Here is a 26047-nt window from a genome sequence, read left to right as displayed (position 1 = left end):
CTCGTCATAGCTCCATCTCTGCCCCTCTCTTCATAGCTCCATCTCTGCCCCTCTCGTCATAGCTCCATCTCTGCCCCTCTCTTCATAGCTCCATCTCTGCCCCTCTCTTCATAGCTCCATCTCTGCCCCTCTCTTCATAGCTCCATCTCTGCCCCTCTCTTCATAGCTCCATCTCTGCCCCTCTCTTCATAGCTCCGTCTCTGCCCCTCTCTTCATAGCTCCATCTCTGCCCCTCTCTTCATAGCTCCATCTCTGCCCCTCTCTTCATAGCTCCGTCTCTGCCCCTCTCTTCATAGCTCCGTCTCTGCCCCTCTCTTCATAGCTCCGTCTCTGCCCCTCTCTTCATAGCTCCATCTCTGCCCCTCTCTTCATAGCTCCATCTCTGCCCCTCTCTTCATAGCTCCATCTCTGCCCCTCTCTTCATAGCTCCATCTCTGCCCCTCTCTTCATAGCTCCATCTCTGCCCCTCTCTTCATAGCTCCATCTCTGCCCCTCTCTTCATAGCTCCATCTCTGCCCCTCTCTTCATAGCTCCATCTCTGCCCCTCTCTTCATAGCTCCATCTCTGCCCCTCTCTTCTTTGCTTCATCAGACAGCACTTTGTCTCTGTTCCTCTCTAAAGGTCTCATTTCCATCTGAGTGAAGTGGAGAAGAAGAGAGGAGAGCAGCGATGAGAGAAAATGAGAGGGCAGAACAGAGGAAAACACTAACTTACTCTATCTTCCTCTCTCAAACACACACACAGACACACACGCAGACACACACACACACACACACACCTGAGTAGAAAGAGCCCTTTAAAGCAACAACCCTTTTTAAGGCCTCAGCACATTAATCATGATGCACCTAATGTCAAATATTATATTATACCAAATATATATTACACCAAATACATATTACACCAAATACATATTACACCAAATATTATATTACACCAAATATTATATTATACAAATATATATTACACCAAATATTATATTACACCAAATATTATATTACACCAAATATTATATTACACCAAATATTATATTACACCAAATATTATATTATACAAATATATATTACACCAAATATTATATTACACCAAATACATATTACACCAAATATTATATTACACCAAATATTATATTACACCAAATATTATATTACACCAAATATTATATTATACCAAATATATATTACACCAAATATTATATTACACCAAATATTATATTATACAAATATATATTACACCAAATATTATATTACACCAAATACATATTACACCAAATATTATATTATACCAAATATTATATTATACCAAATATTATCTACTACTACAACTACTACTACTACTACTACTTTCGGCTGCTCCCGTTAGGGGGCGCCACAGCGGATCATCCGTTTCCATCTCTTCCTGTCCTCTGCATCTTCCTCTGTCACACCAGCCACCTGCATGTCCCCGCTCACCACATCCATAAACCTCCTCTTTGGCCTTCCTCTTCTCCTCTTCCCTGGCAGCTCCATATTCAGCATCCTTCTCCCAGCATACCCAGCATCTCTCCTCCACACATGTCCAAACCATCTCCATCTTGCCTCTCTTGCTTTGTCTCCAAACCGTCCAACCTGAGCTGTCCCTCTAATATACTCGTTCCTAATCCTGTCCTTCTTCATCACTCCCAGTGAAAATCTTATCATCTTCACCTCTGCCACCTCCAGCTCCTCCACCTCCTGTCTTTTCATCAGCACCACTGTCTCCAACCATACAACATAGCTGGTCTCACTACCATCTTGTAAACCTTCCCTTTAACTCTTGCTGGTACCCTTCTGTCACACATCACTCCTGACACTCTTCTCCACCCACTCCACCCTGCCTGCACCCTCTTCTTCACCTCTCTACTGCACTCCCCGTTACTTTGGACAGTTGACCCCAAGTATTTAAACTCATCCACCTTCATCACCTCTACTCCTTGCATCCTCACCATTCCACTGTCCTCTCTCTCATTCACACATAGGTATTCTGTCTTGCTCCTACTGACTTTCATTCCTCTTCTCTCCAGTGCATACCTCCACCTCTCCAGGCTCTCCTCCACCTGCACCCTACTCTCCCTACAGATCACAATCTCATCTATAAAACATCATAGTCCACAGAGACTCCTGCCTGGTCTTGTCCGTCAACCTGTCCATCACCATTGCAAACAAGAAAGGGCTCAGAGCCGATCCTTGATGTAGTCCCACCTCCACCTTGACCCCATCTGTCATTCCAACCACCACCTCACCACTGCTACACTGCCCTCATACATATCCTGCACCACCCCTACATACTTCTCTGCAACTCCTGACTTCCTCATACAATACCACACCTCCTCTCTCGGCACTCTGTCATAAGCTTTCTCTAAATCTACAAAGACACAATGTACCTCCTTCTGACCTCCTCTATACTTCTCCATCAACATTCTCAAAGCAAACATCACCTCTGTGGTGCTCTTTCCTGGCATGAAACCATACTGCTGCTGCTGATCATCACCTCTCCTCCTCTTAACCTAGCTTCTATTACTCTTTCCCATATCTTCATGCTGTGGCTGATCAACTTTATACCTCTGTAGTTGTTACAGTTCTGCACATCACCCTTGTTCTTGAAAATCGGTACCAGCATGCTTCTTCTCCACTCCTCAGACATCCTCTCACTTTCCAAGATTGTGTTAAACAATCTAGTTAAAAACCCCACTGCCATCTCTCCTAAACACCTCCATGCCTCCACAGGTATGTCATCAGGACCAACTGCCTTTCCATTCTTCATCCTCTTCATAGCTGCCCTCACTTCCTCCTTGCTAATCCACTGAACTTCCTGATTCACTATCCCTACATCATCCACCCTTCTCTCTCTCTCATTTTCTTCATTCATCAGCCCTCAAAGTACTCCTTCCACCTTCTCAACACACTCTCCTCGCTTGTCAGCACATTTCCATCTCTATCCTTGATCACCCTAACTTCCTGCACATCCTTCCCAGCTTGGTCCCTCTGTCTAGCCAGTCGGTACAAGTCCTTTTCTCCCTCCTTAGTGTCTAATCTGTCATACAACTCACCATACACCTTTTCCTTTGCCTTTGCCACCTCTCTCTTTGCTTTACGCTGCATCTCCTTGTACTCCTGTCTACTTTCTTCATCTCTCTGACTATCCCACTTCTTCTTTGCCAACCTCTTCCTCTGTATACTTTGCTGTACTTCCTCATTCCACCACCAAGTCTCCTTGTCTTCCTTCCTCTGTCCTGATGACACACCAAGTACCTTCCTAGCTGTCTCCCTCACTATTTCTGCAGTGGTTGTCCAGCCATCTGGCAACTCTTCACTACCACCCAGTGCCTGTCTTACCTCCTCCCTGAACTCCACACAACAGTCTTCCTTCTTCAACTTCCACCATTTGATCTTCGGCTGTCTCTTCACTCGCTTCCTCTTCTTGGTCTCCAAAGTCATCCTACAGACCACCATCCGATGCTGCCTAGCTACGTTCTCCCCTGTCACCACCTTGCAGTCTCCAATCCCTTTTAGATGGCGCCTTCTACATAAGATATAGTCCACCTGTGTGCACTTTCCTCCACTCTTGTACGTCACCCTGTGTTCCTCCCTCTTCTTGAACTATGTATTCACCACAGCCACAGCTGCTGTAAATATGTGACAATAAAGTTTTTTTTAAAGTAAAAAAAATGTGCGTGTGCCTGTGTACACAGAAGCAAGAGGCAGAACGGCGGAGGGGAGGAGAGGCGGAGGGGAGGAGAGGCAGAACGGCGGAGGGGAGGAGAGGTGGAGGGGAGGAGAGGCAGAACGGCGGAGGGGAGGAGAGACGGAGCCTCCAGAGACGGAGCCTCCAGTCCTCCGCCTGGTTTTACTGGTCTTGCTTCCTGAAACGAGCGTTTGTTTCATGCCTCCCCGCCGCTGTTATTTCACTGAGGCCATATTGAAGTATATATATAACGTGTCAGTCTTGTTCGTGTCAGCAATCGTGTTAAATTGCATAAGTGCGACCTCTGCTGGGCGTGTCTACGCGTTACAGTTCACCATACGCGATTCCGTTTCCGGTGAAACAGGCTAACATGGCGACTTACGCAGCAAAAGAACCGAGGGTATAAAGTCCTTTCCTGAACGATTGCTTTAGTTTATTGATAACAACCACCCACGGTGTGTGCTACTGGGCTAAACAAATAAGGCTGACTTGGCCTGACGATGACGGAACCGGAAAGGGAACGGAGTTTAGCGCGCTACTGCTGCACGGCGGGAAACGGGATGGAGCCTTTCTTAGCGGAGGAGGTGAAAAGGAGGCTCTCAGCTGAGGACGTGAGTGTGATTGACAGCTTTCACCCTGGGTCCTTCCAGAGCCCACCGGCAATATCACGTGGTTTACCGTTTGAGTTGTATGAGCTCAACAAAAGAACTTGTTATTTTGATACATTAATTACCAGGTTGATTATGAACTCTGATCGCTTCAGTCTACTAATGCTACTTCCGGCTGCTCCCGTTAGGGGGCGCCACAGCGGATCATCCGTCTCCATCTCTTCCTGTCCTCTGCATCTTCCTCTGTCACACCAGCCACCTGCATGTCCTCCCTCACCACCTCCATAAACCTCCTCTTTGGCCTTCCTCTTCTCCTCTTCCCTGGCAGCTCCATATTCAGCATCCTTCTCCCAGTATACCCAGCATCTCTCCTCCACACATGTCCAAACCATCTCAGTCTGATCGCTTCAGAGTACTTTATCAAAATGGCCGGTAGAGGGCAGGCACGTACCAGTCCTCGTTGAATCTATTTCCTCTCCCACGAATGGGAATTGGTTAACTAATGTTGTTGCGTGAAAATGCAGTGATCAAGTAAATTCAAGTAATCGAGTAAATTTCCCTAGATTACGTTCACTTAGATTCGGTAAACGAAGTAAATTAGATTAGTTTGCTGGAATATGTTCTGTAATGCAGGCTTATTTGCAGGTGCTTTTATGTTTAATTGTCGGTGATTTTATGGGATTAAGTGTTTCTGTAAATAGTCGAAATTAAAACACATAGTTTGGCTGCAAATGTCAGTATCATAATATATTTTTTAACAAATGTAGATCTATTGCGATGTAATGTAGTAATGTGTTTTCTGACACACAGCAAACAGGCAAGTTCTTCATCATTTTCTTTCTGCAAATGACGATTCAATTTTGAGCAATTCAGTTGCTGGAAGAAAAAAAACATTATTCCTCACAATGAAAGTTGTTTCTCAAATGCAACTTTCCAAAACGATGGCAGTCTATTTACTGCCAAGGGTCTATAATAACTTCTTAATAGACCCTTCAAAGTCTGAGCCTGTCTGCACAGTGACTGTGTGGGAGAGGGGAGAGAATAGGGAGAAAACATTTTGCATCCATTTAATTGGTTGTGGGTGAATATTTGTGTGTCTCAACTCTCTTTTAATTGATGGCACAGAGCCTTGATCAGGCTTAACAATCACCATCTAGTAACACGGGTACTCTGCCTCTAGACCAGACACCGTTTTCTAAATGCAGTCTTTATCTAAAAACTATCAGACAAAAGAATGTCAAACTCTTATAAAACAACATGATCTGCAGTCTCCTCCGAGGATCAGCTCTACTTTATATTTCATCCAGGTGGAGAAGCATGCACCGTAGATGTGTTAACCAAAGCATGTCATACTCAGTGCTGTCCCACACCTGCACCTCTTTAATGCTCTTCGTTCTCTACTGCAGTCACTGTTTGTAGCTTGAGAAACCCCAACGGCCATTTCTGCTTCAGGCTTACCATCAACTGCCTCTGAATTGCTCTGCTTCATCAGATACGGACATTGTTAACTTTATAATTACTTCTTGTATGATACACAGTTGTCCATACATGCTGTCTGCTATTTGAGCGGCAAACCCAGTCATGCTTTACTTTTATGCCAGGTGTCCCCTTTCTGTGGTTTATATCACTTCCCTTGTGGTGATTTTCTTGAGCTCATATGCAAAATTATCCACTGTATAGATTTCTAAAAAAGAATTTACAGGCCAAATTACTGACATTTACCACCCACTTGAATCCCGTATTCCACCATAGCTCTCTTGGTTTCAGGCTTTTATCCTTTTAATTTGTTTATGTACCACTGATGATGGCATGGTTGTGCAGCAGTTAGCACGGTCACCTCATAGCAAGAAGGCCCTGGGTTCAAGCCCCGGGGTAGTCCAACCTTGGAGGTCGTCCCGGGTCGTCCTCTGTGTGGAGTTTGCATGTTCTCCCCATGCCTGTGTGGGTTTCCTCCGGGTGCTCTGGTTTCCTCCCACAGTCCAAAGACATGTAGGTCAGGTGAATCGGACGTTCGAATTGTTCCTAGGTGTTTGTGTGTGTGTGTGTGTGTGTGTGTGTGTGTGTGTGTGTGTGTGTGTGGGCCCTGTGATGGACTGGCGGCCTGTCCAGGGTGTCTCCCTGCCTGCTGTCCAATGACTGCTGGGATAGGCTCTAGTATCCCCGCGACCCTGAGAGCAAGGATAAGTGGTTTGGATAATGAAAGTATGAATGAATATACCACTGACATTATTACTTCAGTAATGCCCAATCCACATCCTTACCACAAACCAGCATGCCTACTTGAGCATTGTCACTAATTTCCTCAAACTCTTCCCACTTATCCCTTGCATAATCTGACTCCCTCAGTCTATCACCCTGATCTCTGATATATCATGGCCAAATCTAGTCCGAATCATCACTGCCAGAGAATAAGCACTTGAGAAATTCCACTCTCCATAGCTAGCCCCATCTCTGCTGATGCGCACCTCTGGTCAATACATGACACTGCAGTTCATTCTACCTGTAATTTAGTTAACCCACATGTTGAAAGTTTAGCAAAACCATTTGCATCCGGCGTTCCGTTTTCTCATAAGTGGGTTCTACTATTTCCTATATCTACTACTACCACTACTACTACCTACTACTACTACTGCTTTCAGCTGCTCCCGTTAGGGGTCGCCACAGCGGATCATCCATTTCCATCTCTTCCTGTCTTCTGCATCTTCCTCTGTCGCACCAGCCACCTGCATGTCCTCCCTCACCACATCCATAAACCTCCTCTTTGGCCTTCCTCTTCTCCTCTTCCCTGGCAGCTCCATATTCAGCATCCTTCTCCCAGTATACCCAGCATCTCTCCTCCACACATGTCCAAACTATCTCAATCTTGTCTCTCTTGCTTTGTCTCCAAACCGTCCAACTTGAGCTGTCCCTCTAATATACTCCTTCCTAATCCTGTCCTTCTTCATCACTCCCAGTGAAAATCTTATCATCTTCATCTCTGCCACCTCCACCTCCTGTCTTTTCATCAGCACCACTGTCTCCAAACCAGACAACATAGCTGGTCTCACTACCATCTTGTAAACCTTCCCTTTAACTCTTGCTGGTACCCTTCTGTCACACATCACTCCTGACACTCTCCTCCACCCACTCCACCCTGCCTGCACCCTCTTCTTCACCTCTCTCCTGCACTCCCCGTTACTTTGGACAGTTGACCCCAAGTATTTAAACTCATCCACCTTCATCACCTCCACTCCTTGCATCCTCACCATTCCACTGTCCTCCCTCTCATTCACGCATAGGTATTCTGTCTTGCTCCTACTGACTTTCATTCCTCTTCTCTCCAGTGCATACCTCCACCTCTCCAGGCTCTCCTCCACCTGCACCCTACTCTCCCTACAGATCACAATGTCATCTATAAAACATCATCGTCCATGGAGACTCCTGCCTGGTCTTGTCCATCAACCTGTCCATCACCACTGCAAACAAGAAAGGGCTCAGAGCCGATCCTTGATGTAGTCCCACCTCCACCTTGACCCCATCTGTCATTCCAACCACACACCTCACCACTGCTACACTGCCCTCATACGTATCCTGCACCACCCCTACATACTTCTCTGCAACTCCCGACTTCCTCATACAATACCACACCTCCTCTCTCGCTACCCTGTCGTATGCTTTCTCTAAATCCACAAAGACACAATGCAACTCCTTCTGGCCTCCTCTATACTTCTCCATCAACATTCTCAAAGCAAACATCACATCTGTGGTGCTCTTTCATGGCATGAAACCATACTGCTGCTGCTGATCATCACCTCTCCTCCTCTTAACCTAGCTTCTATTACTCTTTCCCATATCTTCATGCTGTGGCTGATCAACTTTATACCTCTGTAGTTGATACAGTTCTGCACATCACCCTTGTTCTTGAAAATCGGTACCAGTATACTTCTTCTCCACTCCTCAGGCATCCTCTCCCTTTCCAAGATTGTGTTAAACAATCTAGGTATAAATTAGTGATATGTATATGATGTTGTAGTGATAGAGTACCACCTGTATCACTACTACATCATTTTCTTTTCAACATACCTCACTCTTTTGCTTGTTTGTTTTACAAGGAAGCTCCATCAAATGTGTGAGTTTCACCAAACAAAATGGAGAAAGCGCAACACAACAATCAATTTTCACAAGATTGATATTTTACTTGCTTCACATGGGCTCTCCCTGATGTGGTGCTGTGGTAGGTGATCCATCAGTTAAGTCAAATTTATTTGTACAGCCCAACATCACGTAGCAGTCCCAAAGGGCCTTACAGTCACTGTGATTGGATCAGCAGGATCCAAAATAAGCGGTGTTACCTGAAAACACATTTCACAGGGGCTGGATGTGGGTTAGGATGTAAAAATCTGCTGTTGTTCCAGGTCAGAAAAAAGCAAATATGTCGATTTGAACTGGATTTCACTTATTTTTGTGGATTTCCGAGTTTGAGGGCATATGAAAGTTATTTCGCTCTGGATTTTTTTTTTTGTGGCTTTTGCTCTTTTTTTTTTTTTTTTTTTTTTACAGACATTTCAGAGTCAAACTGAATTAAAATTACTCATGCTGATGGTAACAGGACCTCCCTTCGTGAAACTAATGCAGTTTGAAAAGGGTTAAAATCAGTAAATCGGGTCAGGATTAATGTCCCACTCAAATACGTGTGCCTTCACAGCACGCCTGCCTGTTGGTGGACGTGACTAGTCCCTGTGTGGGTCAGGTTCATGACCTGTTTGTTGCTGGACATCTTTTTACTTCATCACCAGGTCGCATGTGGACCAGCCTTGTTGCTGCTGCATGTGTCTGGCATTGCTGGTTTCTGCCTTGTTGCTGCTGCATGTGTCTGACATTGCTGGTTTCTGCCTTGTTGCTGCTGCATGTGTCTGACATTGCTGGTTTCAGCCTTGTTGTTGCTGCATGTGTCTGACATTGCTGGTTTCAGCCTTGTTGCTGCTGCATGTGTCTGACTGCTGGTTTCTGCCTTGTTGTTGCTGCATGTGTCTGACATTGCTGGTTTCAGCCTTGTTGCTGCTGCATGTGTCTGACATTGCTGGTTTCAGCCTTGTTGCTGCTGCATGTGTCTGACATTGCTGGTTTCAGCCTTGTTGTTGCTGCATGTGTCTGACATTGCTGGTTTCAGCCTTGTTGCTGCTGCATGTGTCTGACATTGCTGGTTTCAGCCTTGTTGTTGCTGCATGTGTCTGACACTGCTGGTTTCAGCCTTGTTGCTGCTGCATGTGTCTGACATTGCTGGTTTCTGCCTTGTTGCTGCTGCATGTGTCTGACATTGCTGGTTTCTGCCTTGTTGCTGCTGCATGTGTCTGACATTGCTGGTTTCTGCCTTGTTGCTGCTGCATGTGTCTGACATTGCTGGTTTCAGCCTTGTTGTTGCTGCATGTGTCTGACATTGCTGGTTTCAGCCTTGTTGTTGCTGCATGTGTCTGACATTGCTGGTTTCTGCCTTGTTGTTGCTGCATGTGTCTGACATTGCTGGTTTCAGCCTTGTTGTTGCTGCATGTGTCTGACATTGCTGGTTTCAGCCTTGTTGTTGCTGCATGTGTCTGACATTGCTGGTTTCAGCCTTGTTGTTGCTGCATGTGTCTGACATTGCTGGTTTCAGCCTTGTTGTTGTTGCATGTGTCTGACATTGCTGGTTTCTGCCTTGTTGTTGCTGCATGTGTCTGACATTGCTGGTTTCAGCCTTGTTGCTGCTGCATGTGTCTGACATTGCTGGTTTCTGCCTTGTTGTTGCTGCATGTGTCTGACATTGCTGGTTTCAGCCTTGTTGCTGCTGCATGTGTCTGACATTGCTGGTTTCTGCCTTGTTGTTGCTGCATGTGTCTGACATTGCTGGTTTCTGCCTTGTTGCTGCTGCATGTGTCTGACATTGCTGGTTTCAGCCTTGTTGCTGCTGCATGTGTCTGACATTGCTGGTTTCTGCCTTGTTGCTGCTGCATGTGTCTGACATTGCTGGTTTCTGCCTTGTTGCTGCTGCATGTGTCTGACATTGCTGGTTTCTGCCTTGTTGTTGCTGCATGTGTCTGACATTGCTGGTCTCTGCCTTGTTGTTGCTGCATGTGTCTGACATTGCTGGTTTCAGCCTTGTTGCTGCTGCATGTGTCTGACATTGCTGGTCTCTGCCTTGTTGTTGCTGCATGTGTCTGACATTGCTGGTCTCTGCCTTGTTGCTGCTGCATGTGTCTGACATTGCTGGTTTCTGCCTTGTTGTTGCTGCATGTGTCTGACATTGCTGGTTTCAGCCTTGTTGCTGCTGCATGTGTCTGACATTGCTGGTTTCAGCCTTGTTGTTGCTGCATGTGTCTGACATTGCTGGTTTCAGCCTTGTTGTTGCTGCATGTGTCTGACATTGCTGGTTTCAGCCTTGTTGTTGCTGCATGTGTCTGACATTGCTGGTTTCTGCCTTGTTGTTGCTGCATGTGTCTGACATTGCTGGTTTCTGCCTTGTTGTTGCTGCATGTGTCTGACATTGCTGGTTTCTGCCTTGTTGCTGCTGCATGTGTCTGACATTGCTGGTTTCTGCCTTGTTGTTGCTGCATGTGTCTGACATTGCTGGTTTCTGCCTTGTTGTTGCTGCATGTGTCTGACATTGCTGGTCTCTGCCTTGTTGTTGCTGCATGTGTCTGACATTGCTGGTTTCAGCCTTGTTGTTGCTGCATGTGTCTGACATTGCTGGTTTCTGCCTTGTTGTTGCTGCATGTGTCTGACATTGCTGGTTTCAGCCTTGTTGTTGCTGCATGTGTCTGACATTGCTGGTTTCAGCCTTGTTGTTGCTGCATGTGTCTGACATTGCTGGTTTCAGCCTTGTTGTTGCTGCATGTGTCTGACATTGCTGGTTTCAGCCTTGTTGCTGCTGCATGTGTCTGACATTGCTGGTTTCTGCCTTGTTGTTGCTGCATGTGTCTGACATTGCTGGTTTCTGCCTTGTTGTTGCTGCATGTGTCTGACATTGCTGGTTTCAGCCTTGTTGTTGCTGCATGTGTCTGACATTGCTGGTTTCAGCCTTGTTGTTGCTGCATGTGTCTGACATTGCTGGTCTCTGCCTTGTTGTTGCATGTGTCTGACATTGCTGGTTTCAGCCTTGTTGCTGCTGCATGTGTCTGACATTGCTGGTTTCTGCCTTGTTGTTGCTGCATGTGTCTGACATTGCTGGTTTCTGCCTTGTTGTTGCTGCATGTGTCTGACATTGCTGGTTTCAGCCTTGTTGTTGCTGCATGTGTCTGACATTGCCGGTTTCAGCCTTGTTGCTGCTGCATGTGTCTGACATTGCTGGTTTCAGCCTTGTTGTTGCTGCATGTGTCTGACATTGCTGGTTTCAGCCTTGTTGTTGCTGCATGTGTCTAACATTGCGTTGTCTTGCTGCTTGTCCAGGTGTGTCAGATCCCAGGTAGGCTGCTGTTCAGCTCCTCTGCTCCGATAAGCAAAGTGACGCAGCTGAAGTCGGCAGAGAGACTCTTCCTCCTGTTGAGACAGGACTCACCTGTCAAGCTGCCTGTGCACACCAGCCAAGGTAAGCTAGCGGAAACATGGCACTGGCACTGCCCTCTCACTATCTGGAGTGCTGTGTGTAATAGTTTAGCTTCTTTTAGGCATAATTACTGGTACATTTCAGTGAGAGTTGCAAAATGGTTCTAACTGAAAACCAAACTAATGACTCACAGCCTCCCTGCTCAGATTTTTTGCACTCATAAACATGGGACCACGGCCATCTTGAGGTTTTTTTTTTTCAGTTGGTTGGATACCCTTCTCCTCAGAAGACTCAGCCTGCACTTGTAGTCCACAGCAGTATGATTTGTTTGGGTTTTCACCACATCCCTGATGTAGGTTATTAACATAGAATAACGCGCAGCAACCAACAGCTGTATTTCCTTTTGCATGGTTGTTTTAAGGCATAATTCATTTATTTCTTTTTTATTTCTCCTGTGTCCTCTTCTCAGTCTGCCCCTCTAGGTGGACTTCTAGGTGGACTTCTAGGTGAAGTGGGTCTAACAGGTGATGTTAGGAAAGGATCAGAGCTTTTAACTAAATTCACCTGCTCTGTCTATTTCCTGTATGAAACAGAAGTTCTGATGATGTTGTACCACCCCCCCCCCCCATTTTGCCCCAGTTGTATGTGGCCAATCACCCCAGTCTTCCGAGCCGTCCCGGTCTCTGCTCCACCCCCTCTGCTTATCCGGGGAGGGCTGCAGACTACCACATGTCTCCTCCCATACATGTGGATTCACCAGCCGCTTCTTTTCACCTGACAGTGAGGAGTTTCACCAGGGGGACGTAGCGCGTGGGAGGATCACGCTGTTCCCCTGAGTTCCCCCTCTCCCCTGAAAACAGGTGCCCTGACCGACCAGAGGAGGCACTAGTGCAGCGACCAGGACACACCCACATCTGGCTTCCCACCCGCAGACACAGCCACTTGTGTTTGTAGGGATGCCCGACCAAGCCAGAGGTAACACGGGGATTTGAACCGGCGATCACCGTGTTGGTAGGCAACGGAATAGACCGCCACACCACCCGGACGCCCGTTTTACCATATGCAAAGTGAATATGGGCATTTTGGTGATAGAATAAAGTGAAACAGTGGAATAGCATAACCATCTTTCTCTTCAATGGGAAAAGTAATGGAACGTATATCTGGAGCTGTGATATTTAGCTTTGAGAAGCGTAGGCCCTCTGCGTGGTTTCTATATTTTAAAATATCTGCTTGGCCCAGATGTACTTACAGTAAGGCAGTCAGAGTATACTAACAATGACTGTTCCAGCCTGCCAGGAGAGAACGCTGCTATGATTGTTCACATTGGTAGCTTTTTGTAATCTTTCGCCTTCTCTGCTCTTTTCTCTGATGCTTCAGCGAAGGTGGCCTCGGTGCTACAGGCCAGACTCCTGGGTAACAGGAGGGAATGGAGTGATGGTTTAATGACATGGAGTCGTCTTCAGAGAGACCTGGCCGTCAGCTGTGGTTCTGCCCACAGACCAAATCCAACAAGGAAACCACAAAGGAAGAGCGGCAGTCCTGCAAAGGAGAAAGAGATTGAAACGGAGATAGTCGAGGAGGAGGAGGAGGAGGGCAAAGACAGAAAGTCGAAAAAGAGAAAGAGAGAGCTGGACACTGAAGAGAGTCTGGCTGAGAGAAAAAGGGAAGTGGAAAGTGGAGTGGAGGAAAATGAGGGGGGCGGTCATGTGAAAGGAAGATGTTGCGGAGGTGGCTGGAATGAGACACAGACATTGGAACAGAAAAGAAATGGAGACGAGACAAAGAGGAGGAATGAGGTTGAGAGGAAGAGAGATGGTGAGAGGAGGGTGGAAACAGGAAAGGAAAAAGAAAAGAGTGGGCAAATCAGTGGCAATGGAGCAAACACACTTCACACACCAGAGAGGAAGAAAAATGAGACGTATGACTGGCTGGGTGGGGCTGGTGAGTCTTGCGGGGTCAGACAGAACGGAGCGAGCAAGGCAGCAAAGAGAAAGAGCGAGGAGGATGGGGATGATAGCAGAAGTGTGGCTGCAGAGGTTAGTCCTTCAGGAGCACACACATCCATGACAGCACCAGGCATGTGTAGCGGAGAGCGGGTCTCCGGCAGTAAACACACCGTACCAGGAGTCGGCTGCTGCCCCGAGGTGGACGACATGGTGAACAGCGGCCTGGCTGTGGAAGGTGTGGAACATGGTGAGAGTTAACGATTTTCAGTCTCCTTTAGAATCATTTATCTGGACATAGCTCATTAAACTCAGACAGTGATGCGTGTGTTTCTTGCCTTTTACTCGTGCTGTTTTTTGGCATTTCATGCCATCGTCATGGGCAAGGTGCTTTATACTGATATTATTACAAACTCAACATTTACATCTTCTGTTACTCCATCCACCGCAATTATTGCTACTCCTACAAGTTATACTACTTCTGCTACTTCCGTACCACTACCACCGCTTCCTCCTCTTCTCCTGGTCATTATCGTCAGTATTGTCATAGTTGTTGTTTTTGTTGTTGCTGTGTTTGGTTGCCATGGTGGCTGAGGATAACATTGTTCAACCCCTGTCATTTAAGTGAACACCACGAAGGAAAGTGTGCTCCAGCCCTCCCCCCCCGCTGCTGTTTCCTTCAGGGTGAACTGCAAGTGCACCGGATCCCTGTCCAGATGCCTAAGTGCACAGGTAAACACACACACACACAGATAGACTGACTGGCTAACTGATTGATTGGTTGATTGATAGATTGACTGACTGGCTGGTTGGTTGGTTCAAATCCCTTTGTACTATCGTTACGAGACTTGCCCTGTGTGATTGACTGAGCAGGTGACTAAGTTCAGCAGTTCTGACGGGCCGAGCCACATTCAGGCAGTGTGAAATGGGTTTCATTGTTATGTATGTAGGAGGTGAGCTGTGTGTTTGCAGCAGGACTGAGGAGATTGATGGGTTGGAAGTCAGACCTCAAGAATCCACAACTGGAGGTAAAGTCCTCTAAACAATCGCAATAAATGTGTTTTTATTAAAAGAAAATAAAAAGTTGGATTTATGATTTCCATTCAGCAGCTTGCTAAATACAGTGATGGTCAGTGTGTTTGCACCCTCTGACTTTTCACAGATTTTGTTGTGCTAAAAAATAATTTCAGTGTGTTTAGAGATTTTGTTGACTGATTTAGTGTGTATATCAACTTGGAACCTGCAGAGGAAGGGAGACAACTTGTAATCAAACATGTTCCCACCTCCGTCTGTGTCCCTGCTCCACTGCAGGTAAACTTGAATTTGAGTGATGACCACTGCATCCTGGGAATACCGCTGACCAGGTAAGCCATGTCATCTCTGACTTGTTGTGTGTGTGTGTGTGTGTATGTGTGTGTATGTGTGTGTATGTATGTGTGTGCCTTCCCTTGCCAGTACATAGCCTCTCCTTCACCAAGACTCCTGCCAGACCTCCCCGCAGCCACACATGGTAAGTGGGGTCTTGTGGTCCCAGGCTAACTTGGCAGGGGATCTTGGAGCAGCAGTGGGCCCTCAGAGATATGGTGTGCAGGCCCACCCTGGTGGACACGCCCTGGCACCTATCCACCACTGCCCGGCTGCCTTGTGTGTGAGTCTGGGGAGACAAAAGGCTAACGGAGCTTACCCCATCTGAAAACTAAGCTGTGGCGGCACGCTTCGAGGCGGTTTCTGCAAAACTGGATTTGCGGCAGCCTCCTGCAGTTGTGTGGAGGTGCGGGTTGTCTAGGGGTCCCTCTTGCCAGTGGAACCACCTCTTCTACAATCAAGTCAAGGAGAAGCGCACCCCCCATGCCACTTTAAAAACCATCTCTGTGCAGGTATCTTCTTCTGCTACCTGGAAAACCAGTGCACACAACACCGTGTAGCAAAGCCTAGGGCCCCCCCCCCCCCAGCACCACTTTTACATGCCCGGTCCGCAACCACAACTGTGCATCCAGGATCAGACTATACAGCCACCAAAGGACTCACAAATAGGAGAAGATGGTCATCATCGATTAGATGGGCAACCAGCAAAAAAAAAAAAGAGGTGTGTGTGTGTGTGTGTGTTTACGTGCTTGTGTGTGTGAAACCAAAACCCTGCTTTATATTTATTTACTTTTAATTATGGTACTTTAGGGTGAGAGGCCATCATGGTTTTGTTGTTATTTGCTGGAGATACATGTGTTTTTAGGTTGTGTTGTAAAAAACAGGGTGGCATAAATGTGTTTCCTTACTGATGACAGGTTACTGCAAAATGTGTGTAAGCGTATTTGGTTGGACATGACTTTTGTTTTGACCTAAAGGTGTGAAGAGACGGTGGTGTCAGCGTATTCAAACAGCTGTGTGTAACTCCTGTGTGTCCTCTAGGTCACCCCTGTCAAACCGCCGCTACATGAAACACACAGGCGTGAGGTCCACTGTAGCCTGGGCCATGACCTCACTAGCTCACATACAGGTACTAACCCACTACGTGGTTGTTAAATTTTAAAAAAAAACTTGCATAGATAATGTTGATAAAAATCCAGATTGATTTGTTCATTATGGTTTTGTTCTCACTTCCTGATGGAAACCAAACCTCTCCATCTTACAACGTTTCCAACACTTACTTCCTGATGGAAACCAAACCTCTCCATCGTACAACGTTTCCAACACTTACTTCCTGATGGAAACCAAACCTCTCCATCGTACAACGTTTCCAACACTTACTTCCTGATGGAAACCAAACCTCTCCATCTTACAACGTTTCCAACACTTACTTCCTGATGGAAACCAAACCTCTCCATCGTACAACATTTCCAACACTTACTTCCTGATGGAAACCAAACCTCTCCATCTTACAACATTTCCAACACTTACTTCCTGATGGAAACCAAACCTCTCCATCTTACAACGTTTCCAACACTGACTTCCTGATGGAAACCAAACCTCTCCATCTTACAATGTTTCCAACACTTACTTCCTGATGGAAACCAAACCTCTCCATCTTACAATGTTTCCAACATCTCACCTCCTGATGGAAACCAAACCTCTCCATCTTACAATGTTTCCAACATCTCACCTCCTGATGGAAACCAAACCTCTCCATCTTACAATGTTTCCAACATCTCACCTCCTGATGGAAACCAAACCTCTCCATCTTACAATGTTTCCAACATCTCACCTCCTGATGGAAACCAAACCTCTCCATCTTACAACGTTTCCAACATCTCACTTCCTGATGGAAACCAAACCTCTCCATCTTACAACGTTTCCAACACTTACTTCCTGATGGAAACCAAACCTCTCCATCTTACAACATTTCCAACACTTACTTCCTGATGGAAACCAAACCTCTCCATCTTACAACGTTTCCAACACTTACTTCCTGATGGAAACCAAACCTCTCCATCTTACAACGTTTCCAACATCTCACTTCCTGATGGAAACCAAACCTCTCCATCTTACAACGTTTCCAACACTTACTTCCTGATGGAAACCAAACCTCTCCATCTTACAACGTTTCCAACACTTACTTCCTGATGGAAACCAAACCTCTCCATCGTACAACGTTTCCAACATCTCACTTCCTGATGGAAACCAAACCTCTCCATCGTACAACATTTCCAACACTTACTTCCTGATGGAAACCAAACCTCTCCATCTTACAACGTTTCCAACACTTACTTCCTGATGGAAACCAAACCTCTCCATCTTACAACGTTTCCAACACTTACTTCCTGATGGAAACCAAACCTCTCCATCTTACAACGTTTCCAACACTTACTTCCTGATGGAAACCAAACCTCTCCATCTTACAACGTTTCCAACACTTACTTCCTGATGGAAACCAAACCTCTCCATCGTACAACATTTCCAACACTTACTTCCTGATGGAAACCAAACCTCTCCATCTTACAACATTTCCAACACTTACTTCCTGATGGAAACCAAACCTCTCCATCTTACAACGTTTCCAACATCTCACTTCCTGATGGAAACCAAACCTCTCCATCTTACAACATTTCCAACACTTACTTCCTGATGGAAACCAAACCTCTCCATCTTACAACGTTTCCAACACTTACTTCCTGATGGAAACCAAACCTCTCCATCTTACAACGTTTCCAGCATCTCACTTCTGAGACAGATTCACTCCCTCAGTTAAAGCAACAGTTTTCAAGATTTGCATACAAACTGTCCTTCATAATCCCACTATCTCTGGCATCTCAAAGATAAACCGTAATCCAGGAATATTCAAATCATGAGCACTGTTTTAGTTGCTCATTGTAACAGTAACTGTGAAGTTGCAGCAAAATGTGGAGGAATAAGGCAGGCAGCGGCAAGTCTGAAGAAGAAGCCAAGTATGGCACAATAGGCTTATAAGTATGGAACAATACAAGTATTTATCTTTTTACAAGTATGGCACAATAGGCTTCTAAAAGACCTTTTCCAACCTAGATGCCTACTGCGGCTGTTGCAGGATTCAGAATTGTGACACCTTTCACCCCTCATCAGCCAGCATATGAGGATATGGATGAAAGGTTATTTACGGGCGGCACGGTGGCCCAGTGGTCAGCACTGTTGCCTCACAGCAAGAAGGTCCTGGGTTTGAACCCCAGGCCGTCCCAGGTCCTCTCTGTGTGGAGTATGCATGTTCTCCCCATGTCTGCTTGGGTTTCCTCCGGGTGCTCCTGTTTCCTCCCACCATCAAAAGGACGTGCATGTTAGGGTTAATACTCCTGCCTGTGCCCCTGAGCAAGGCAGTGGAAAGAAATTGGTGCCCGGGTGCTGCAACTGCAACTGCTGCTATACAATAGGGTGGGTACATGCAGACAACACATTCACTGTACCTGTACAATGACTCAAATTAAGTGGCTTTCTTCTTCGTTCTTGTTGAAGTGCTGGAGGAGGCGTTTCATTCAGCTTTGTGGTCCATTCAGATTCGTTAACTTAGTTTGATGTGGGGAAATTGGAAATGTCACAGCAGCCACTATAGCAAAAAAAGATGCACCGGCTTCATAGATGAAGATTAAAGAAAACATATTATCTTCACATTCACATGCCAAAAGTAAGTCTTTGTTTCTGGTGTGGGAAGATGGCGGCACGAATTCACATTTGCAGCAGCCTCACCCAGTACCGTCCATGCAGTGTCTTTGTCCACGTCTGCATGTAAGTTTGTGTGTTGGTTTGATGGCTGGGAGAGCTGGTGCTGGATCAGCTGGGGGAGCCTGGTCTGCTGCTGCCTGGAGCTGTGCCCGAGGAGGAAACACCGAGGGCGGTCTGACAGGACGCGGAAGCGGGACAGGCTAAGCTAACTGCTAGTCCATGCAGACCAGCAGGCTGACAGTCATCCTGGCATTTGGGCTCTTGGACAGTGATTTTTTTTTGTGGATATGTTGGATATATGTGTTTTTGTAGTTTTTGTAGTTTTTTTGTAGTTTGGATATGTGTTGTTGTCTTTGTGTAACACCACTGTGGGCTGGGGGAAATTATATTTCATATCATGTGCAAAGGTGCATGGAGTGAAATGCCAAATAAATGTTGTTCCCGATTCCTGATTAAAAGATTCAGCTCCATCAGACTGTATGTTACATAGCATGTTACTGTGTGTTATATAGTATGTTACTGTATGTTATATCACATGTTACTGTATGTTATACAGCATGTTACTGTGTGTTATATAGTATGTTACTGTATGTTATATCACATGTTACTGTATGTTATACAGCATGTTACTGTGTGTTATATAGTATGTTACTGTATGTTATATCACATGTTACTGTATGTTATACAGCATGTTACTGTGTGTTATATAGTATGTTACTGTATGTTATATCATATGTCACTGTATGTTATACAGCATGTTACTGTGTGTTATATAGTATGTTACTGTATGTTATATCACATGTTACTGTATGTTATACAGCATGTTACTGTGTGTTATATAGTATGTTACTGTATGTTATATCACATGTTACTGTATGTTATATCATGTTACTGTATGTTACGTAGCATGTTACTGTGTGTTATATAGTATGTTGCTGTATGTTATGTAGTATGTTACTGTATGTTATATCATATGTTGCTGTATGTTATGTAGTATGTTACTGTATGTTATATAACATGTTATGTATGTTATATAGTATGTCACTGTATGTTATAGAGCATGTTACTGTGTTATATAGTATGTTACTGTATGTTATAGAGCATGTTACTGTGTTATATAGTATGTTACTGTATGTTACATCGTTACTGTATGTTATATAGTATGTTACTGTGTTATATCATATATTACTGTATGTTATATCGTATGTTACTGTGTATTATATCATATATTACTGTATGTTATATGTTGCTGTACGTTATATGTTACTGTATGTTGCTGTATGTTATATCATATGTAACTGTATGTTATATGTTACTGTATGTTATATCATATGTTACTGTATGTTATATTTTAATGTATGTTATATAGTATGTTACTGTATGTTATATCATATGATACTGTATGTTACTGTATGTTAAAAAGTATGTTACTGTATGTTATATGTTACTGTGTGTTATATCCTATGTTACTGTATGTTATATAATGTTACTGTATATCATATGTTACTGTATGTTATATTTTACTGTATGTTATATAGTATGTTACTGTATGTTATATTTTACTGTATGTTATATCGTATGTCACTGTATGATATATGTTAATCTGTTATATCATGTTACTGTATGTTATATAGTATGTTACTGTATGATATATCGTATGTTAATGGTTTGTGTGAAGTTAATGGGTGCTCACCCCTAACCAACATCACAAAGTCTTTAAAAGACACCGGCACAAATTATGAACTGGATAAAAGAAAGATAAAAAAACAACCTCATGAGATATCAGGTTAGCCAGATGTAAATACACACACAGTCTCTCTCTCTGTCTGCCTGCCTGTCTCTCTCTCTCTCTCTCTCTCTCTCTCTCTCTCTCTCTCTCTTCCTCTGTCTCTGTCTCTCTCTCTCTCTCTCTCTCTCTCTCTCTCTCTCTCTCTCTCTCTCTCTCTCTCTCTCTTCCTCTGTCTCTGTCTCTGTCTCTCTCTCGCTCTCTCTTACACATGCACATGCCATCTGCTACTCATATTTTGTGTTGTGTGAAACTCAGAAATTTTAGACACTGAGGGAAAGTAAGTAGATTCATCTTTCTCAGAAATGCTGGTTTTCTGTGAGAAACCTCCTTCAAACAAATACCTTCCGTCCCTCAGTTTGGACCCTACCTCATGCTCCAGCTTTGGTAATAAAGTATTTGCATGGCCTCATTACTGCACAGGTATGTGCTGTGCTGGAGTTATTATATTATTATCCTGTGTTCTGTCTCCCAGCCAGGCTACCGTGTGGTAGACCCGATGTGTGGGGTGGGAACCATCTTAATAGAAGCTGCACAGGAGCACCAGGTCAGGACCAACACCAGTCACTTTCACACTGCACAGAGTTCAAATGTCTCTGCTTTAAAGTAAAGAGGAAGTAATTGCTAATAATGATGATCAGTTAGCAATCATACAATTTCTTGCAGCTGGAAAGTTTAAATAGAAGAAACAAAGGTTTATAGTTGATGCAAGCATGACTGCAAATATTATAGCTATCTAGCAGCTGTCTTTTTTACATTTGGAAATATTTATTCTGTTGTGTTACGATCCTCAGCTTTTAAATGCGGTCCACATTTTGTACAGCGTTTGGACAAATGCTTGTTGCTGTTGTTTTGAGTGAGATATTTTGTTTCATTGATGAGATGGATGAGATGAGATGGGATGAGAATCAGCACCTCCAAGTCTGAGGCCATGGTTCTCTACCAGAAAATGGTGGATTTCTCCCTCCGGGTTGGGGATGTGTTGTTGCCTCAAGTCAAGGAGTTCAAGTATCTTGGGGTCTTGCTCACGAGTGAGGGTAGGATGGAGTGGGAGATTGACAGGCGGATTGGTGCAGCATCAGCAGTAATGTGGACGTTGTACCGGACCATTGTGGTGAAGAGGGAGCTGAGCCGGAAGGCAAAGCTCTCAGTTTACCAGTCAGTCTTCGTTCCGACCCTCCCCTATGCTCATGAGCTTCGGGTAGTGACTGAAAGGGTGAGATCGTGGGTACAAGGAGCTGAAATGAGTTTCCTCCGTAGGGTGTCTGGGCTCAGCCTTAGAGATAGGGTGAGGAGCTCGGACATCTGGAGGGAGCTCGGAGTAGAGCCGCTGCTCCTTTGTGTCGAAAGGAGCCAGTTGAGGTGGTTCGGGCATCTGATCAGGATGCCCCCTGGGCGCCTTCCTTTCGAGGTTTAACAGGCACGTCCAACTGGGAGGAGACCCCGGGGTAGACCCAGAACTTGCTGGAGGGACTACATGTCCAATCTGGCCTGGGAACACCTTGGGATCCCCCAGGAGGAGCTGGAGGGTGTTGCTGAGGAGATTGACGTCTGGAGTGCCCTACTTAGCTTGCTGTCACCGTGACCCGACCCCGGAGAAGCAGCTGGAGATGAGATGAGATGAGATGAGATTTTGTTTCAACGTAAAGGATTCATTCTATGAAACAGCAGTAACTGAACTGTGGTCTCAACCATCAGGGTGCTCATTTCTTGGGCGTGGACATTGATGACAGACAGCTGCAGAAGGCCAATGAAAACATATTATTTGCAGACCTGCAGGACAGGATACAAGTGATGCAGGCTTCAGCCATGGGTATGAGCACTCACACAAAAACAGTCTTTGTCCTCAAAGTAAAACTGGAATGATACATTGTGATTAGAGTTTTAGTTGATGTTTTTATCTAGAAGCTTAAAAAGGAGTTTGACAGTGGAATGAGCCTCAGTAACTACGTTGCAAAGATTAGAAGCAAAAAGTAGCAAACAGTGAGAGAAATATAACTAGTTCACTAACAGACAGTAGCAAATATCCATACACCACTTCAGTGGTCTGCATAACAGAGAAGTTGTGGTAAGATATTAGTGAAGTTATTATTGATCTGTATCTCACAACATTTACAAATAAAATGAGAGAAATTTCATTATCAAATATTTGAAGAAAGTGGATGCCTAGTACTACTGAATGAATAAAGGTAGAAATTAAATGTTCATACAAGTCCGGGTAGACTTGCCGGTTTGAATCCCCGTGTTACCTCCGTCTTGGTCATGCGTCGCTACAGACACAATTGGACATGTCTGCGGGTGGGAAGCCGGGTGTGGGTATGTGTCCTGGTCGCTGCACTAGCGCCTCCTCTAGTTGGTTGGGGGCGCCTGTTCGGGGGGGAGGGGGAACTGGGGGGAATAGCGTGATCCTCCCACGCGCTACGTCCCCCATGGTGAAACTCCTCACTGTCAGGTGAAAAGAAGTGGCTGGTGACTCCACATGTATGGGAGGAGGCATGTGGTAGTCTGCAGCCCTCCCCGGATCAACAGACGGGTGGAGCAGAGACCGGGACGGCTCAGAGGAGTGGGGTAGTTGGCCAAGTACAACTGGGGGGAATGCAAAAAAAAATCCTTATTTGTCAAGATAATACTGGGTCTTTTATAACAGGAATGACCATCCATCCAATATCCATGCCCACTTAACTGAATTCAGGGCCACTGGGGGACAGAAGTCTGTCCCAGCAGGCAGTGGCTGAAAGGCAGGGAGAGAGAGACCTGAGACAGGTCCATTGCTGGGCATTGTAGAAATAAGACATGATGAATTCTATACAAATATGTTTTTTTTTTGTTTTTTTTTGGTCTGTTTTATTTCATTTAATAATTTACCAGTTTATATGTATAGCATCCATAACATTATGTAGTGTTTGAAAGAAGTCCTGTTCCAGAAGACAGAAGTTGTCTTGTTTTTGCCTGGATGGGGCACTGTTAACTGTTAGGTATGTGCTGGTAAATCATAGTATTGCCACCTCTTGCCATGTTGTCTGGTTTGTGTCAGAAAACAAGTCACTGGACTGAATAAGCCAGTCCAAAACTGATGCCAGTGACGACATCTCTCGTGGCTCCTGACATGTTATGTGCATAAAGCCCACCCTCGGACAACTGCTGGTCTGTGAGCTTGGTGTAGTTTGTAGCTCGTCAGTGATTTAATGACTAAAATTAGATTTCAGTTTCCATGTTCTTAAATAACTTAACCAGCTTGTTACATGGACACCTGGAAATGGCGGACGTTTATTCTGAAGGGTCCTAAATAACCCTGTTATTTAAATGATCTTGGCTTGTCTCTCCTCCCCCGTGTTCACAGAGCTCCCCCTGCCCAACGCTAGTGTGGACGCTGTGGTCTGTGACCTACCTTTTGGCAGGAAGTTCGGCACAAAGACAGACATGGCTGCCACCCTGCTGCTCCTGGTGGCAGAGATGGAGAGGTCAGCGGGCATGCATGCATGCTGCTGGTTCTAAATCTGGAATAATTTGAAAGCACTCATAAAACATTGGTTCGATGAATATTACATTAGTCTTTGCATGCTTATTATATTCCCAATATTTATATCAGCATATCCCCAATATTTATATCAACATGTTCTCAATATTTATATCAGCATATCCCCAATATTTATATCAACATGTTCTCAATATTTATATCAGCATATCCCCAATATTTATATCAGCATGTTCCCAATATTTCTATCAGCATATTCCTAATATCTATATCAGCTTATTCCCAGTATTTATATCAGCAAATTCCCAATATTTATATCAGCATATCCCTAGTATTTATATCAGCATAGTCCCAATATTTATATCAGCATATCCCCAGTATTTATATCAGCATATTCCCAATATTTATATCAGCATGTTCCCAATATTTATATCTGCATATTCCCAATATTTATATCAGCATGTTCCCAATATTTATATCTGCATATTCCCAATATTTGTATCGGCATAGTCCCAATATTTATATCAGCATGTTCCCAATATTTATATCGGCATATTCCCAATATTTATATCAGCATGTTCCCAATATTTATATCGGCATGTTCCCAATATTTATATCAGCATGTTCCCAATATTTGTATCGGCATGTTCCCAATATTTATATTGGCATATTCCCAGTATTTATATCTGCATATTCCTAATATTTATATCAGCATATTCCCAATATTCAACTTTGTTCAAATCAAGAGAGGACAGATTGATCAAACACTTCTGAGTTAGATTTGTGTACTTGTGACTCTTTGGAGAGGATATGCTTGTTTTTTTTTTTAATCTGATAATATGCTAAACAGGAAATGGTACTAATTTGACCTATTGTGTATGTTTTGTAAACTTCTTTTCAGTTTAACACTGAAAAACGTATGTAGCCATCTGAAATATGTGTGTGTGTGTGTGTGTGTTTCTTTGTATTGTGATATTTCCTTCAAAGTGTTCAGTTAAACAATAGAAAACAATGATTCAACCATAAAGTGTGTGTGTGTGTGTGTGTGTGTGTGTGTGTGTGTGTGTGTGTGTGTGTGTGTGTGTGTGTGTGTGTGTGTGTGTGTGTGTGTGTGTGTGTGTGTCCATCCAGAATCCTTCGTGTTGGCGGTACCTTGGTTATCCTTCTAAGTCCCCAGTTGTCTTGCCTCCTGAAAAAGCTCCAGGCTCAACCCGAGACTGAACTCCCCGCGACCCAGGAGGAAGAGCCTTGGACTGGGCTCCAGTCTCCCCCTTTCTCTGCTGTAAAACAGGAGAACCAGCAGACCCCACCAGGCAACACGTCATCAACTCTCCAGCAAGAAGAGCCCTGCCCTGAGCTGAAACACAGGCCCTCAGCCCCTCTGTGTTCTTTGAAACACCAGGCCACATACCGGGTCGGACTAGGGGTGATAGATGGACTAATTAATAAATATGTAAAATACAGACAGGATGATGAGTACATCGCCAGATCCGGTTTGTAATAACACACAAGGTAAAAATTAAACAAATGTTATTAATATCCTGATAATTGAGTGCTGTGGTGTGTGTAATTTGAAAAAAAAAACGATATTGCTTTGCCATGATATAAGCACGTCCTTACACCTTTATTTTCCCTCTTTACAGTAGAGTTTATTTATCTTGGCTCTTTTGCTCGGTCTCTTGCACAAGCAGATGTTTTGCAGTAAAAACTACAGTTGCTGTTTTATGTGAGAGAAGATTTTCCTGAAAATTAAACTGTTTGATTCTCTCTGTCAGTTGGACTACGTTCACTGTGTTGTGACCCGGCCATCTGCCACCATTAGTCCCATGTTACCCTGTTTTCTGTGCAGCCATATGGGGCTTACAGGGGCTTAACAGCCATGCCCTCTCTTAGACACACATCCAAAAAAAGAAAGAA

General features: G+C 44.6%; 1 protein-coding gene across 1 annotated transcript; it reads left to right on the top strand.

Annotated features, from left to right (window-relative positions):
- Window positions 1-3911: 3911 nt before the first annotated feature.
- thumpd2 (THUMP domain containing 2) lies at window positions 3912-26047 on the top strand. Its single transcript, XM_056292107.1, has 11 exons — window positions 3912-4310; window positions 11706-11844; window positions 13180-13995; window positions 14371-14477; window positions 14696-14773; window positions 15057-15109; window positions 16152-16239; window positions 21131-21202; window positions 22354-22468; window positions 23996-24116; window positions 25262-26047. The coding sequence occupies exons 1-11, from the start codon at window positions 4200-4202 to the stop codon at window positions 25629-25631; spliced, it is 2070 nt and encodes a 689-aa protein (XP_056148082.1). The 5' UTR covers window positions 3912-4199; the 3' UTR covers window positions 25632-26047.

This window comes from Lampris incognitus, chromosome 13 (assembly GCF_029633865.1).
Source record: "Lampris incognitus isolate fLamInc1 chromosome 13, fLamInc1.hap2, whole genome shotgun sequence".
Classification (NCBI taxonomy): Eukaryota; Metazoa; Chordata; class Actinopteri; order Lampriformes; family Lampridae; genus Lampris; species Lampris incognitus.
The sequence above is the reverse complement of the archived record's forward strand: the minus strand, read 5'-3'. Positions and strand labels throughout refer to the sequence as shown.